Below are 17511 nucleotides of genomic sequence, written 5' to 3'. Positions count from 1 at the left end.
GTGGCTCGGGGCTGCAAAGCCGTGAGGGGCTCGGCCGGCAGGGAGGTTGCTTCCTACAGTCGGGGGCTGAATCCAAGGAGAAGCAGGACCAGAGCGAAGGGGGCAGGCGTTGGGGATGGGAGGTGGTCATGACAAGTATGTCCCCTCGAGGTTGGAGTCTGTGGGTTAGTGTCCAGCTGAGGGGAACAGCCGGGGTGAGATGCAGCTGGGGACCGGGATAGTAGGAATGGCCGCTCCCCTCCCTTGGGCAGTGGTTGTGGGATTAGCAAGTCAACCAAGGCCCAGGTAGAGCCCCCCCACCCCCGGAGTGCTCGGCGTGAGTGCCCCATGTCTATACCTTGGGCCAGAGGGATCCCAGTAGGAGTTGACAGGATGCTCCCCCGGACTGGCGGAGGGTGTGGCTGTCAGGAAGGGGTCCTGTAGGGAGTCTGGGCTGGAGCCATGGGAGTACCGGAGGGCTCCCTACCACGCTGTCTTGTAGGTCTGCAAGTATGACTTTGTGGAGGTCCGCAGTGGCCTGTCCCCTGATGCCAGGCTGCACGGCAAGTTCTGTGGCTCTGAGATGCCCGAGGTCATCACCTCCCAGAGCAACAACATGCGTGTGGAGTTCAAGTCAGACAACACGGTCTCCAAGCGTGGCTTCAGAGCCCACTTCTTCTCAGGTGTGCAGGTCTGGAGGCGAGGTCACGGGCTGCAGGGGGCAGGTCTGGGCAGGCTCTCAGCCTCTGGGGCACCCACCTACTCCTCTCAGCACAGTCCTTCCTGGCCTCTAACTAGCTTGTGGTCCCTGTGCTTAAGTGCTGGGTGGGTTTCACCTCCTTATTCTTTAAGAAGTCTTCGTTGTCCTCATGAAACTAAAGCACACAGTGTTCGGTGACACATTATCACCAGGTCTGGCGAGGGCGGGGAGACGCCAGTGAGCCCCGGAGTGATCCCTGTGTCGAGGGCTGGGGAGGGAGGCCTGTGCTTGGTTGTCGCCAGAAGGAGGTGGCTTGAGCTACAAAAACCGCAGTGACAACAACAGCTAGGACTTGAGCTGGGACAGTAGAGCAAATACAAGCTAACACTTACTCTGAGCTGGACTCCGTTTTAAGCCCCCATACCAATTTAGTTCCTCCTCCCAACAGCCCTATGAGGTGAGGACACATACTGACTCCATTTTACAGGTGAGGCAACTGAGGCACAGAAGTCAAGAACGGCCCAAGGGCACAAGACCTGGGAGCGGTAGAGCAGGACCGGTGTTGGGCCGTCTTGCCTGGGGCCCACATGCTTCCTTCCTCCACAGGCCAGAGGGGGCATGGGGTCAGGGAGAAGGAGCCCAGGCTTCCGGGTCACGCAGGCTGCTCAATCACTGAGTGGCCCTGAGCACTTTAGTGTCCTCAGTCTCAGTCTCCTTATCTGTAAAATGGGGACAGAGTCACCTGGCTCCTCAGGTTGTATGAGAACAGACTTAGATGCTATATGAAACTGCTTCGGGGAGTGCCCATCACATAAATATTCAATTCACGGCAGTTACTTGTATTATTGTTCCTAGGACTATTCTTAATATTAGCCTCCCCTTTAAGGAGCTCCTTGTCAGGGCAGGCAGCAGGATTAAAGGACATAGATGTTTGTTTAAGTGTTTTAGGAGTACAGGGAATTCAGCACACGGCAGGACCAAGGACCACCCACCAGATGCTGCCCCCGCCCACCCCTGGGCAATCGGGGAGCCTCCCTGGTGGAGGCTACCTTTGAGTGGAGCTCCAAGATACGAGGGGATTGCCCTGAGAGACTGTCACTCTCCTCAGACAAGGACGAGTGTGCCAAGGACAACGGCGGGTGCCAGCACGAGTGTGTCAACACGTCTGGGAGCTACCTGTGCCGCTGCAGGAATGGGTACCGGCTCCATGAGAACGGGCACGACTGCAAGGAAGGTGAGGCCGCACCGCACCTGGGAGGCCAGGCTGACCTTGGCCTCCAGAGAGTACGTGTGTGTGAGAGTGTGAGCGAGGGGTCCTTCTCTGATTTCCCTCCTCCCAAAGCGTGGTTTTCCCCAGGGCAGCTCCCTCCTTCCGCAGGCTTCGGTGCCTCAGGCACCCTCCTGGGGTTACTGTTACAAAGCGGGTACACCCCCAGGCTCCAGAATCAGACTATCTAGGGTTAAATCCTGACTCTGCTACTTACCAGCTGTGTGACCGTGGGCAGGTTCTTTAACCTCTCTGAGCTTCCATTTCTTCTGTTTAAAAGGGACTAAACAGACCCTCTTCTTAAAGGTGTGTGAGGAGTAGATGAAAGCATGCCTACAAAGAATTTCAGACAATTTGGGCACCTATAGAGACCCTGACATGTCAATAAATATCAACCATCTATTTCATTATATTTGTTCTCATACACAGTTCTAATAGTAAAATAGAATTCTAAAAAGATTGCTTCCTGCTTCATTTACCACTGGGAGTTCAAGGCCAGATGCCTTTAAATGTCCAGTCATTCCGGAAAGAGCCTCCCTCTGTTCTCACCTTACCTTGTGAAGGGAGTTTGAGCATCTCTGATAAGCACACAGGCCTCTAAGGTCTTGGCCCCAGTACAGTGCCCTGCAGAGGAGGAGGTTGGGAGGGAAGTAGTAAAGACTTCAGGCCCCCCGCTCTGGGATAAGCCTTTCCAAGGTAGGAGATCTGATAGGGGTGCACAACATATGGTCAGGCCGGCCTGGGGTGTTACAGAATGAGCTGAGACAGCTTCAGAAGCAGGGTGCGGCCACCCTCCAACCCCAGCCCTGTGACATAGACATGGGTGGTCGTGGGTTGGTATAAGGCTTGCCCCCTGTGGCGTGGGGGAGGCCAGGAGGGACTAAGGTCCCGCCATCCAAACACTGGCTGCCTTCCTATGGGCTCCTCCAGGAGTGGGACAGGGGTGTAGCAGCAAATGTCCCAGACGCTGAGCCCCTGCCCCTGTTGGCATTTGTCCTCTGTGTAGCTGCAGGGCCGAGGCAGCGATGAGCAGGAACCTCCCTTCAGCTGCTGCCTGCCCCCTCCCCTTCCTCCTTCCCCTGACCAGCCCTCCACTGCCCCCGCTGGCGCTGGCACCTCATCCTGCAGCCGCAGGGCAGCGTTGGGATGCAGTGAGGGTGATGGGGCTGATGAGGCCCTCAGCTCCCTCTGTTTCCTGTCCTTTATACCAAAGGCGGGCCCAAGTTCAAGTCCCATTCCCACCCCTTACCAGCGAGTCACTCTCCATCTCTAAAGTTATTTTCTCATTTGCAAAGTGTTAAGGAGCAGATAAGGGAATGCATTCAAAATGCTTAGCGTCGTGCCCAGCACACCTTCTAGCGGTTGACCGAGACACTGCACACTGAGCAAGTCATGGGAACCCTCTTTGCTAACAACACCATAGCCAAGGCAACATCTGTGGCCTTCAAACGAAGCTGCTTCAAAAATCTACAACAAATATACGTGGGAGGCATGGTGATGAAGGCCTCTGTTGGCACTTGCTAAGCCTTTTACATGCATTGTCTCATTTAGTCCACATATCCCCCTACGACGTGGGTACCCCTTTTACAAATAAGGACACCGAGACTTAGGTAAGTGCCCAAGTCCCACGGCTTGCAGGCGATGCACCCAAGTCCATTTGACCCCAGTGCCTGTGGTCTCAACCACTACCTACCCTCTTTCCAAGGATAACCATGACATGAATAGGAATAGTGGGGAAAACGGGCCACTGGAGCGCCTCCAGGAAGGCAGCAAATCCAAATAAACTCTCTAGCCAGAGGACACTTGACTCAGGCTGACCCCTGCCCCCACATTTGATAATGACCCCATCACGAATGAAAGATGGAGGCTCCCCCCCGAGGGCCTCTGGGGCTGTCCACCAGTGACCTGCTTCTCTCTGCATGTGTCTCCGCACCCCCCTCCAGCTGGCTGTGCCCACAGGATCAGCAGTGCGGAGGGGACCCTGGCAAGCCCCAACTGGCCCGACAAGTACCCCAGCCGGAGGGAGTGTACCTGGAACATCTCTTCCACCGCGGGCCACCGTGTGAAACTTGTGAGTCATTTTCATAGTTGACGGGCAACACGGACTTTGGTTTCAGACCCACGGGGGGGGGTGCGGTGGTAGGGTTGCATTTCTGCTCTGCCTCTTCCGGGCTCTGAAACTTGAGAAAGTTGAAATTCAACCCTTCCAGGACTTGGTTTCATTATCTGGAAAATGGTGTTGCTGATGAAGCCTTCCTCGTGGGGCCGCTGCACAGCGTTCAGGGGGGAGGGGGGCAAGGAAATCTCTCTAAATAGCACCTATTCGAAGTGGTACTGGTTGGAGGGGGCGTTCCCTGCACAGATTGAAAGAGCTGACGTTCAGTTGTTTCCAGCTGTAATTTTTGATGGAACAATACATTCTCAAGGTTAAAAAAAAGTAAACAGTACAGAACATTGGAAAGTGGAACTCAAAATCTTCTAGACCCCCCATGCCCACTTCAGAAATGAACTCTCTGAACTTTTTTGGTAAATTCTACCAGACATTTCCTATGCAAATACAATAATGTACGTACAAGCATGGGAAAAATATATATCCTTTTTCTTGCCCAGACTTCTTGAATGGACTCTTATCATTCATCTTCCTCTATAACTTACATTTTTAAAAAATCAACAATGGGAGGTTAGGTTACTCATACGTATTCTCTCTTGAATTAAAAAATTAAAGTCTCTCGTGCATACGATTGTCGGTGCGCACACTGTGCTCGGTTATTTCAGAGGAGAACTGAGTCTCTGGTCCAAGTCTCGTTTCTCAGCCCCCAGAGGCTCCCGGATCCTGGAGTATAAAGCAAACCCTCTCGCCAGCCAGAGGAGGTGAACCCTAGACAGACGGTTTCTAACTGGTTCTTCTGACTCTGGCGATTTGCAAGCTCTCCAGAAAGCATATGGATGTTCCTCTGAAGTATGGGCCAAAAATGCAGGGAGAATGGAAGGGAACAGAGGAGAACGTGATAATAAGCAGACGATGGCCAGGGGACTTGCCAGGGCGTTTACTGGCGGGTGAGGGCGGTGCGGAGGACAGGTGGGTCAATGGGCGCCCACAATAGAGCGCTGGTGCTGGGGTCTGTCTGTGCCAGGCCCTGGGCAGCGAGCGGTGGCGAAGGCGGAGCCCGTGACCACAGGGTGCTCACAGCAAGCACCTCATATGCACGGCTGCCCATGTGGGAAGTGCTGTCGGTGGCTTTCCTGGGTGTGAGAACCGCCTTGAATCTGGGGGGTTGGGGAACCCCCCAGAGTGCGCTGGTGTCGTGCGCCCCCCAACGCTGCCCTCTGCTGGAGAAGGTTCGCAATGGCAACATACAGCTCCGGCTTCGGCGGGGGAATGGCGCCCCCTGGAAGTGGGAACGCGCAGCCTGTGCAGTGGGAAACAGCGCTTCTGTCCCAGGGCCTCAAGGTTTTTGTAGCAGCCCAACGTCTTCCCCTTCTTTACGCTAAGGAACTAAGACAATTGATCACTGGGGCCAGAGTTAGGCCAAATTTATATGACGTTCATACGTATATGTGCTAGTTTTTAAAAAAAAACTTCCTTGGGAAGTGCATGGTGGATATCTTGATCATGTTCTTTTGCTACCAGAATATGTGAATTGAATACTTCCCAAAAAGCTGGTGTTTCACTGTAAGGGGGGGCAGCAACAGGGTGTCCCATGGGTGTCTCTCCCATTGCATCACCCACCCTGATGCTGCAGGTCTCCCCTCCTGCTTCTGCCCACTGTGTCTATACCACCCCCAATCCCAGCTCCCCTTCTATAAGGTGTGAAGAGCTTTGCCTGTTTCTACTGTTTGTCATTCCTGTGAAAGCCCACACTGCTAATGATCCCTCTCTACCAACATCCCTGTCCTGTCTCTCCAGCAACTCTTTTATGAATTCAGACTCCCCTCACCCCCCACTAATGTCTTCTCTTCCTGCTCTGTCCTTTGGTTCAAGCCTTCGTCTAACCCTGTCGCCTCTCACTTGTCCCATCTTCCTGGCAGCTGTGGGCAGGCCATCAGTCATTCAGCTGCCCGGTCCCTAAGAAGCTCTGCATTTGGAGTTGTGAAGCTTGGTGTATGGCCTGGAATAGAGGGGCTCCCCTGGCCAGCTTTGGGGGACAGGGAGGAGGTGGGCAATATAGCCTGGTGAAGGTTAGAATTGTGGGCTGGAATCAGGCTGGCTGGGGACTAAGTCCAGTTCCTGCCTCCTCTAGCTTGGAGCAATACTCTTGGGCAAGATATTTCTCTAAGACTCAGTTTTAGTCCCTCCCTCTTAGTCCCAGAATTAAGTGAGAAAATGCTCATGAATATTTGGCACAGGAAAAACTCCTCAAATGCCAGCCACTATGAGGATATAGACGAGGAACAGTGTACATTTCATACAGCCTTGTCCCATCATTTGTACTGAAGGATTGCACAGCACAGCACAAAGGTGGAGGGCGGGGACTCTGCAGCTGGACCTCCAGCCCTACCAGTGGGTGACCTTGGGCAAGTCACCTGACTGCTCTGACCTCAGTTTCCTCATCTGTAAAGTGGGGATGGTAGAGGTAGACACAGCACAGGGATGTGAGGATGATATGGTTATATTTGTAAAGCACTCTAAACAGCTCCTGACCCAGAGGGAGTACCTGATCTTTGCTGTTGTCCCCATTAAGTGAGAAGGATCCTTGTGATGGGACAGAGGAGCCCGGCCATCTCAGCTGCGAAGTGCTCAAGCAGCAGTAGCTCCTGTGATTACCTCGTAGGGTTTTTTGGGAACCAGAAGAGAGTGTCCCATGCACCCCATCCTCTCCCAGCCCCCGGAGAGGTGGCCCTCGCCCTGGCTGAGTGCCAGGCCCCTGCTTCCCTTCTGCTCTTCCATCCCCAGACATTTAACGAGTTTGAGATCGAGCAGCACCAAGAATGTGCTTATGACCACCTGGAGCTGTATGACGGGCCTGACAGCCGGGCCCCCCTCCTTGGCCGCTTCTGCGGCAGCAAGAAACCGGACCCTGTGGTGGCTTCAGGCAGCAGCCTGTTTCTCAGGTTCTATTCAGATGCGTCTGTGCAGAGGAAAGGCTTCCAGGCGACTCACAGCACAGGTACAGCCCGCTTAGGCCCACGGGGCTAGGCCTAGATGGCCACTGATGCAGGGAGACAAACGCCTTTCCTGCTGACGCTAGGGGGTGGGAGGTGCGCCGTCACATGTCCCTGTAACAGTGAAACTGTAGGGGGAAGAGTTGTTTTCTTTGAATGTCCTTAATCAACATTTAAAGTGGGCAACCCTTTGTGGGGCACACTTCTTTTCTCTCGCCCTCCCTCCCTCCCATCCTCTTTCCAAAACATATTTGTAAGCTTGCTGGTCCATGAAATCCCAAAGTCTGGGAGCTGAGGGGCAGAGAGCAGCCCCTGTCATCTCCTAAGTTCTGGAAAATGGAAAATGTTTCTACTACCCATTATTTTCCTTCCACTTAACATGTCACATCTCAGGGACTCGAAATTTCCCAAAGACAACTCAGACCTGGAGGCAATTCTTAGCAAGAGCATGTGGGGTTGAGAGTCGGCAGTCAGGCAGGACTGGACCACACAGAAGCCACACCATGGGGAGCTCGGACCCTTGGAGGCGTGGAGCACATTGAGGACAGGCAGTGGAGGAACTTGCCTTCAGAATTTCTGCCACTTTCTAATTGGTGCTCACTCTCCTTTATCCGTTTCTTTTATGTGGCCTCTAGTGGCCTAGACAAGATAGTGTGGGACCCAGGCCAACCAGAGTTATAGTCTTAGTCACAAACTCAGAAGCCAGCATTGCAGAATACAAGCCCAAAGTGTGAGGCTCACCTCACTCGTGACACCCCCAGGAGCCTCAAAGTCAGTCTATTCTCACCACTGTCAGATGCTGGAGCAAATTAGTGTCTAATCTGAGGTTTCTGGGTTTGAGAGTGACCGGTGGTTCTGATGTGCTTTGGGTGCCCTCTGTTGGCAGCAGTTAAAATTACAGTAAGCCGCTGGGGCTCAAGATCCCCCTGGTGCTTCTAGAACTTCCAGGTAATTAGGTGGTAGAGATCCAACCAGCCAGTTTTTTTCAGTAGCTTGCTCAGGAATTCCCCAGAGGCCTTATGTGACCCAATCCAGCAACATAGGACCTTGGCTGCGAAGGGCCAATTTGGACCCCGCCCCCCACCACCCCACCCAGCAAGCCCTAAAACTCAGACCTATCGGCCTCTGTTTACGCCTCTGTAAAATGGGATGAGGGAACCTGCCAGACTTTCCTACAGGGCACACGCAAGGTCCCCTAGAGAAAGTAGGCTAGCATCAGGGTTGAAGAGAGAAGGCCCGGGCCGGGAAGCGGGCGGGGGTGGCCCACGGGTCTCTGTGCCAAGGGGACGGGGCGGCTGTCTCTCTGCTCCAGAGTGCGGGGGCAGGCTGAAGGCTGAAGTGCAGACCAAAGAGCTGTATTCCCACGCCCAGTTTGGGGACAACAACTACCCGAGCCATGCCCGCTGCGACTGGGTGATCGTGGCGGAGGACGGCTATGGCGTCGAGCTGATCTTCCGGACCTTTGAGGTGGAGGAGGAGGCCGACTGTGGGTACGACTACATGGAGGCCTACGACGGCTACGACCGCACCGCGCCCAGGCTCGGCCGCTTCTGCGGCTCTGGGGTGAGTGCACAGGGTGCCTGAGACACCCCGGGTGCCAGACCGGGGGGGGGGGGGGGGGGGGGGGGGGGGGCCCGCGGGGGGCGGGGGGGGGGGGGGGGGGGGGGGGGGGCGGGGGGCGGCCCCTGCTGCTGGAGCGAATTGGGGAAGGGGAAAGGGGTCCAGAGAGAAGGCGGGGAGTAACCTGGGAGCCCATCAGGAGGGTCCCTGACTGATGCAGGCCCTGTCAGAGCGCATTCCTTGAGGTTTTTCCTCCCATGTTTGCAAAGGGCTCCCTATCCTCCCCCACCTCCATTTTGATTGGGCTTTGAGGCTTTTAAACTTGTTTTAAGTCATGCTTTTGTATATCTCACGTCTTCACAAGTCTCTCCCCAGGCAATCCAAATGCCTGAGGGAATGATGAGTCTTACTGGAAACACACACTTGGGCTCCGGGTCCTCATCATTTTTCTCATTGTCACCTCTCTCCTCAGCTCCCTACCCCCAACAGGGCAGTCCTGGGTTGGTCACTGTTTCCCTGTACCTCACCTAGAAGCTGGCACCTGGGGCAAGTGTGTGAACCGGCTGGTGTGGGGTCCCGGTCAGGCTCTGCCTGAGCCACAGGGGGCGCCGCTCCCACTGGGCCCCTGTCCTCTCCTTGTCTTGGCCTCCGGGGCTGTTTGCACAAGCTTCTCTGCTGTCAGCTGAATTTACATCAGCTCATTTTGGAGTCAAGAGTGCCTCTCGTGCTGATCCGAACCTCAAAATGGTGTTTATATCGGTCTCTGAATAATTTCCCATCATCTTCCCTCGCCTTCCTGAAAAGAAAGGATGATAAAGTGTGACCTGACCAATGCTATGCCTTTGATAAAGTCTTTCAAAGACTGTGGGGCCTACGTGCAGAGGAAAACTTTGGAGAGTCCCAACCAGTGAGTTGTGTGGGAAGCCCATTTAGGTCCCACTGCGCCCTGGAAGACAGCAGCCTCAGAGCCTGGCTCCCCTTCGTTGAGCCCTTGGTGACACCTCTGTGACAAATACAGAGGCTCCGTGCCGTATTTCACTCCTGGACAGGGTCTGGGCCACAAGCATGGGCTTTGGTGTTTGGTCTGCTGGGAGATCTATCCCAGGAGTGACCTCACGGTCAGAAAGACCTGAGCTGGGGTCCTGATTAGCTGTGTGATCTCGAGTTTCAGTTTTCATAAGTGTAAAATGGAGATAACACCCCCCTGGTCAGGTTTACATGAGGTAAGATCTGAAAGCGGTCGGAATAGTCCTCAGCCCATCTGTGCCCTTCATAACCCATAGAGTCCATATAAGCTGTGGGTCTAGGACTGTCTTTGAAATCATAGGGCCTGGGGAGCTCTTCTCTGGAGCAGAAAAGGCAATGTTTTCCTTTGAAAAGGAGCTTGTGTCAGTGCCTTTCAGAGTCTCTGGTACCTGGGACGCCCTGTGGCAGCACAGACCTGCCTGTGTTCTCATGTAACCTCTGTCTCATCCTCCGTATTTAAAACTCCAGCCACAGCCAACTGACCTGATGTCCCCCTGGTTTTCTTCTGCCCTCTCCTCAGCCACTGGAAGAGATCTACTCTGCAGGAGATTCTCTGATGATTCAGTTCCACACGGATGACACCATCAACAAGAAAGGCTTTCATGCCCGATATACTAGCACCAAGTTCCAGGATGCCTTGCACATGAAGAAATGATGTCAATGTTCATGAAAGACGGGAACTGAGAATGTGTTTTATGACAATAGCACCTTGTGAATCTGCCCTAAACCAATGTAGAGTTGTGTTTTTGTTTTTTGTTTTTTTTTCTTCTCAAACAAGAACTCAAAATCTAGTCTTGGAGGTATGTATCTGGTAAGGTTCAGCCAAGAAGAAGGAGGGAAGATGTTTCTTTGGGGTCATAATGTTATCAATCATGGACTTTGAGAGAAGATTAAGGTTTTGAAATCACCTGCCACTCAAGCTATGCCTGGTCATACTCATTCTCCTGTCCCTTTCTCCTGTGGGGCAAGATGCCTGCCCTTGGGTTGGTCACGCCTCTATTTCTGGACATGCTTTGCCAGGTGACAGGCAATGTGACTGTGTCCTGGAGACTCAGGCTATCTTCTGTCCACACTGAGCAGTGAGGATAAATGCTGGGCCATGGCTGATTTGTGACTCACAGCTTTGGCTGGAGACTTTCACTTTCTGTCTGCCAGGGACATGTCAACCAGGAAACCTGAGAACACGGATCTCAGGCCTGGAAAAGAACTTGCGGGAGGCAGTGCACAGAGGGAGCTGGAGTGTGATCGTCACTTTCACCACACTGGTAGACCTCAAGCCTTCCCTCTGGGTCATTGGCTCTCCTTGCCACTTCGGGCTTCCTCCTTGGGAGGCTAAAGCAGCCACTGTGAACTCTAACAACATATCTGCTGGTGAGACTCCCCAGTGTGCTGAGAAGAAAACATCCTGGCTTCTCCTGACACCCCTCCTGGCTGACTTCAGAAGACCGCCACCTATGCTTGGGATTCCATGGACTTGGAAGACCATTTCCTCCTCCAGCGTTGGAGACACTTGCTGTGGTTGACCTTGACTTCTAGACAACTGATTCAAACTGCATTTGCAAGATGTGCAAAGACAGCCCATGAGGGACGAGTTCAGGTCCCCGTGCGGCAAACACTGTTGAAAACGGAATTGTAAGTCATGTAGGACTCATGCATCATCTGTGGGAACAGTCAACCTGAGACTAACTTCCTGTCACCAGTCAGGCTGCGGAGTGCGTTGGTAACTTCGCTCAGGCCAACTGGTACTCGACCCCCAGCTTGCAATCAGAATTCGCCACACTTGGCACTTATTCTAGAGGACATGTAGAGGATGTTGTTTACATAATTTTAGAACCTCCACGTGTACTTTTAAACAGTGAGGTAGTTTTGAATGGCATTTCATTAAGGCATCTATGGGCATTATGAGCTAAAAGCTGTGGTATGTTAGCTTTAAAAGAGTATTTATGTTGGAATAATTTTTAAATAATGTTTACATAGCTCTAAGTCCTGTGGGGTTGGTATTGAGCACGGGACAGCACACGAGAGTGTTTCCCGTGTGAGATCCGAGATAGCTCCCGAGCACCAGAATTCCTCTGGGATGATACGACGTCATTGTAAACAAAGTATTTGTGAAAGCTTAAAAGTTATATTTTTTGAAGATCAGAATGTGCCCTCAGAGGACTCTGTCTAATTAAAATGATGGCTGGGAGTAAAACAAACAAAGGATAATAGAAAGGTAGAAGAAATGCATGGAAATATTTTTTTCCTTAAAACAGAGAAAAATTCAAAGTATTATTATTAATAATAATATATGTGTGTATATATGTATGTATTTAAAGGACCAGCTGTCAGAGCCTTAATCGACGCAGTGTGACCAGTGCCGACCCGCTGACCGTAGCTTCACCGTGCGGGCCCTCCTGGAGCAGCCCTGTGTTTTATGCATTTCGTTCCCCAGTCCCTCTCTGGGCCCTGGATGAAGATTCAGTCCGTGTTCTCACATCCAGACACCTCCCAGGCCCTACCCCAGGGGCACTCGGGCTCAGCCGCGGGAGCCCCTTGTCTTGTGGTCCAACCTGCCCTCTAAGGTGGATCCCAGCTCTCAGAGTATTGTATTTTCTGGGGTTTTACTTTGTCTCATCATATCTGCCCACATTGAAGCTGAAACCAGAATACATAAGGTGGCTACGAGAGGTCTTGCTCCAGCGACAGAAGAATCCTGTCGTTCCAACATTTTAGACATCTGAATAAAATCAACAAATTCTATGGAAAAGTGGGAGAGAGTCAGAAACGGAGTTGGCTCTGCCTCAAGGTTGGCCACCCTCATGAAACAATGGTACTTATTTTTATCTCTGTAGTAGGGATATTTTCAAAAACACCGAACTTGGCCAGCTTGAAACAATGGGACGCTTATGAAAACCTTTAGTGAGGCCTTCTGCGAGTGACATCAGACAAGACAAGCCCTGATTCAGCCTGGGCTGGCCAGCCCGCTCCCCGGGAAGCTCACTCGGGGACTGATGCCCTGGCTTGGGAACAGAAGGTCCCCTCGGCAGGAAAACCCAGGCCCCCTGCTGAAGGTCCTCTCAGGGGACATTGTACCAACCCGCTTTGTCCTGTAATTGGGTGCTAGGCCTTGGGGATGTCACGTTCACAGAATTACCTTGGTGACCTGATGAAATACTTGGAGTCCAGGTCATCGGCCTGGTCCAGTTCTGGTGTGATCTGGTCTGACAGAAGCTAGAGCCTGAATCCCAGGGCAGGGTGAGGGTCTGGAACTAACTTGTGGGGTTTCTCCAAACGGACATGAGGAGCCTGAGCATTGATTCACTCTAAAACCATTTTCCTTAAGTTTTGTCTTACTCATGAAACCCTCAGCCTGTATAAACTGTTTGTGAAACCTTAGTAACTAGAGAATTCTCGCTGGGATTTGCCACTGATCTGGTCCAATCGAAGAGTCTCAAATAACTTGCCGTATTGTTGTTCAGTTTTTGAACAAATGTTCCCTTGGCTTCAGCTTCCTTGTTTTTCAAGTTTCCTTGGTAGACCGGACTTCTGAAAAATAATCTCAAATGCCTAAAAGGTTTCTTTTTAAAAAAGAAAAACTGTTCAGAGTGCTATCTATAAATATGTTGTACCTTTTATTTTGTTTAATTTTGCATTTCATGAAATGTTAGTTTCAAAGAGAAAGTGGAGAGGAGCTAACATATCTGTCTAGAAAGAATTGTTTCATTAAAGAATGTGGATTTATGGATGTGTCCTGGGTTTGTATCACTAGTTCAGACAAGAGTGGTCCTCTTGGCGATAACTTCCTCTAAAGCCACCAGACTTGAGGATAGAAAAAGGGGTCATCTTCTCATTGGTTTTCTACTCTCTGGTGCATACCCAGTGCCTGGTCCGGAACAGAGCTTCCTATTGGACCCAGAAAGTCATGAGCAAAGCTAAAGATGGTTTCAAAGTCATGCCCTTTCTTGAATCCAAGCAAGTTGGAAATCTGACAGCACGCTTGTTGTGGACTGGTTGCTATGGTGACCAAGCTTGAGGTGGTAGACTCCACCCATTTGTCCCTCAGCACCTCTTTCTACTCATCTCTACCTGCCTCTGTGCCTGAGGACCACAGCTGGCATCTAAAACTAAAGGTCAGACCTCCTATAACTTGGCGCTCGCTCTCTCTCTCTCTTTTTCTTGGCTCTGGCAGCCACTCCTATGCCCCACTCAGGCCTAGGGCTGGTCATGACACCAGCTCGTGGAATCCTGGGGCACTTCGTTATCCCCCAAGGAGGACCCTTATAAGTAGTCCTTGGCAGAAGTCTTCGTCAAACACAGCAAATCTGTATCTCACTTATTTCCTGTGATACAGGCTCATTTTTAACCCAAGGACAGAAGTTCCATCGAATCAAGGACAGTCTTCTCAGGTTGACCACTTGAGGAGAACTTGGGGGTGTGTTTAGGATTTTGTGGGTCCTATCAGGGAATGGTGATAAGGAACTGTGTATGTTTTTTTTTTTTTTTTAAACACTCAGCTTGGTCTTTTTTTTTTTTTAAGATTTTATTTATTTATTTGTCAGAGAGGGGGAGAGAGAGCAAGAACGAGAGCGAGCACAAGCAGGCGGGGGTGGGGCGGCAGAGGGAGAAGCAAGCTCCCAGCTGAGCAGAGAGCCCAATGTGGGACTCGATCCCAGGACCCCGGGATCATGACCTGAGCCAAAGGGAGATGAGACGCTTAACCGACTGAGCCACCCAGGCGTCCCACTCAACTTGATCTTAATGCAAAACAATCTAAATGCAGAACTCTTTTGCAACTGTTTTCTGCTGTGTGTGGAGGGTCAAGGTTTTAGGACTTTCTTTCTTGCTGTCACCAGTACCTCAAGGATAAGCCCCCATGGGACAGGGGTATGAATGCTTGATGGATTAGTCAGGGTAAGGTAGCTCAGGCTGCATCAAAAGCAACGCCCAGATATCAGGAATTACACGGGAAAGGCTGACTTCTTGTTCTTACTATATGTGCATTTCTGGCATCTGGAAGCTCTTCAACATTACCCTTGGTCAGGATGGGGTGATGGGGCCGCTGCTACCCAGAGCTTTGCTGATTTCCCTGGCCGAGGGAAACTGACAGATCACGCACTGTCTTTGACCACTGCCAGCGAGGGCCACGTCGCTTCCACTCCCGTGTCCTTGGCCAGAGCAGCCCGTACGGCTGCTCTCAACTGGGAGTCAAGAATGAGATGAAATAGAAGTATCTGGTGGGCCACACTAATGACTCTTACATGTGACATTCATAGATAGAGACATGATCAGAATCTTTCTGTGTGTTTTAACATTTTACTTCATTGCTATTTCCTTACTGATGTTTTAGATACAGATTTTAAAGAATCAAGAGTAAGGCCATTTATCATTCAGAATGTTCCAGGTTTTTAAACCAACCAGTTATTGCCTAACAAACCATTCTGTGTGATCGTACAAATGTAAATGGTGGCAGGATACAAATGATGAGAGCATCTCAGCTTCGGTGGCCACGATCTCCTACCCACAAAAGGACATGCTTTCTACAGTTTCTGAGAAGATAATTCCCAGGCCTAACACTGCCAGAGGAGGAGAGACCACTCATCTCACCAATTCCCTCGTGTTTTGAGTGATGGTGCCATGCTCCTTTGGTCGAACCAACCACCTAGTCTCAGTGGGAGGGAGTGGCCTCCTGGGGCACATGACCCAAGCCAGACCAATCAGATCATCTTCCTGGAATTGAAGTTTTGATCAAGGGGCAAAAGTTTTGATCAAGGGGCAAAAGGACTGAGATGTGTTGGAGCTCATTTTCCCTGGGAAGAAATCCTGAGAAGACGGTGGAGGGTCTCTGCTGTGGAAGCCTGAGGAGCAACCTTGCTCCGCCTTCCCAGAGCCTGCTTCCCTGGCTTCTCTTCTTTCTGTGAGCTCTGCTCTACCCAGCCAATAAAGCCCCCTTCTTCTTAAGTTAATCACAGTCCATTGAATGCCTGTGACCCAAGAACCACAACTGGCCTGGACACTTGGCCAGTGTACCACCGACAAGAGGTCTTAGCAATTCTTCTAAAGGAACAATTAGAAGGAGGGATGATGGTCAGAGGATGTTGACAATTTTAACAGAGTCAAAAAGGACCTCACTGGCCTTACCCACCATAGACAGCCTAGCTAGAGGGGGCGTGGACCATGAACTAGAGTCCCTCGGTGCAGCTCTCTGGTCCAGGTGGGAGTCAACGCCCACCAAGTGAGGTTAGAAGCACACTCTGTTCCAGTTGTACTGATTTCACTAACCTGGTCATTGTAAACCTTATTAGCCCCACTTTACAGATTGAGACTGAGACTGGAAGAAGTTACTTTACTTGCCTAAGACCACGAAGTTTCCATAATGGCAGCTAATGGGTTAAACACAGGCCTGTCTGAACTGTTGTCTCCATGATATCCAGACACCAGGACGTTAGTGGAGGTGTTCCTGTGGAGTCTTGGGACCTGAAAGTCCCGTGAAGCACCGGCCATGTGGGTCTTGCTCGGTCCGGTCTCCTCAGGCCTGGATCCCTGCACCCCACATCCATTTTCCCAGTATCACCTGCCTGAACACACAGGGCCCCGTGCCCTCTGTGAGCCAAGCCCCAAACAGGGGAGTCAGCTTCCTTCTGCACATTTTGCTCCGTTGTCAAATCTGACTGTCTCTAGCTCCACAGGAAGTCACAAACCCATTCACTGCTCTCCATTTCCACTGTCCCCCTGTCCCAGGGCGGCCACCACCAGCGCTCACCGGTCCGTGGCCAGCCGGGCGGCCCTTGTCATCTGGGCTTCCCAGGGAAGCCAGGTCATCTGCGCCAACATCACCTAGCTCCTGCTCTGCTCCCACTTCGACTCCTGAAAGCCATGTCACCGCTCCACAACAGAAGTCTCACTGTGCCCTGCCATGCTCACCAGTCAGGCCCCAGCTCAGTCTGTCCCTTGTCGTTGTTGTTGTTAAGACATTCTGTCTGTTTCCAGTGCAGTTAACATGCCCTGTTATAGTACAATGTAGCAATTCAGTGATTCTGTACATGACTCAGTTCTCCTCAGGATAAGTGTGCTCTGAATCCCGGTCACCAGTGTCACCCCTCCCCCAACCCCCCCTCCGGTAACCACCAGTTTCTTCTCAAGAGTTAAGGCTGTTTTTTTCATTTGTCTCTTTTTTCCTTCTTTTGTTTCGTTTCTTAAACTCCACACATGTAACTCATGCTGCCTTACTCCTTCTGAGGGCACTCCCCTGGTTTATGCTGCTTCAGGAACATGGGCCTCCTTCCGGGCTGTGCCCGCGGTCATGATGCCAGGGTCCTGGGATTGAGCCCAGCATCAGGCTCCCTGCTTGGTGGGCAGGAAGGCTGCTTCTCCCTCTCCCATTCGCACAGCTTGTGTTCCCTCTCTCACTGTCTCTCTCTGTCTGTTAAATAAATAAATAAATAAAATCTGTAAAAAAAAGAAAGAAAGAAAGAAAGATTTGTTGAACCATGATGAATGCATTCATTTAAGTGATCAGATTTATTGGTTGGAATTCTGTTGTTTTGTTGGCGTGGGACTCCAGTTCCTTCACTGTTTTAAGGAAACAAACTCCTAACAATGGCCTCATAAAAACTAGAAGCCATCCTTGTCAGTGGCTTCCTCCAGCTCTACGAGGGTCCCCACTCAAAATGTGAGAACAGAAAGGGGGTGAGGCCAGACATGCCGCCAGGCAGCTCACAGACCAGGGAGTGTGTTCGCTGGGGCAGCCACAGCCCCTGCCCCGGACACAGAGCAGGCTCCAACTCCCGTCACGAGGCCAACCTCTGTGTTGACACTGTTGGCGCACTCTACCCATGGCTGCAGGGACAGCGGTCCATGCAGGGGAGGGAGCGGCCAGCCTCAGCGTGGGGATCCC

General features: G+C 51.7%; 1 protein-coding gene across 1 annotated transcript in view; it reads left to right on the top strand.

Moving 5' to 3' along the window:
• LOC111145202 (tolloid like 2) overlaps positions 1 to 10290 on the top strand; it is a 116249-nt gene extending 105959 nt beyond the window's left edge. Inside the window, exons 16-21 of the mRNA XM_022499930.1 lie at positions 482 to 662; positions 1788 to 1913; positions 3890 to 4017; positions 6841 to 7054; positions 8362 to 8612; positions 10156 to 10290. Of these exons, the coding sequence (XP_022355638.1) occupies positions 482 to 662; positions 1788 to 1913; positions 3890 to 4017; positions 6841 to 7054; positions 8362 to 8612; positions 10156 to 10290 (1035 nt within the window). The remainder of the gene's footprint in view (positions 1 to 481; positions 663 to 1787; positions 1914 to 3889; positions 4018 to 6840; positions 7055 to 8361; positions 8613 to 10155) is intronic.
• The last annotated feature ends 7221 nt before the right edge of the window (positions 10291 to 17511 follow it).

This window comes from Enhydra lutris, unplaced genomic scaffold (assembly GCF_002288905.1).
Source record: "Enhydra lutris kenyoni isolate GAN:26980312 unplaced genomic scaffold, ASM228890v2 scaffoldscaffold12, whole genome shotgun sequence".
In the NCBI taxonomy this organism is placed as follows: Eukaryota; Metazoa; Chordata; class Mammalia; order Carnivora; family Mustelidae; genus Enhydra; species Enhydra lutris.
The sequence above is the reverse complement of the archived record's forward strand: the minus strand, read 5'-3'. Positions and strand labels throughout refer to the sequence as shown.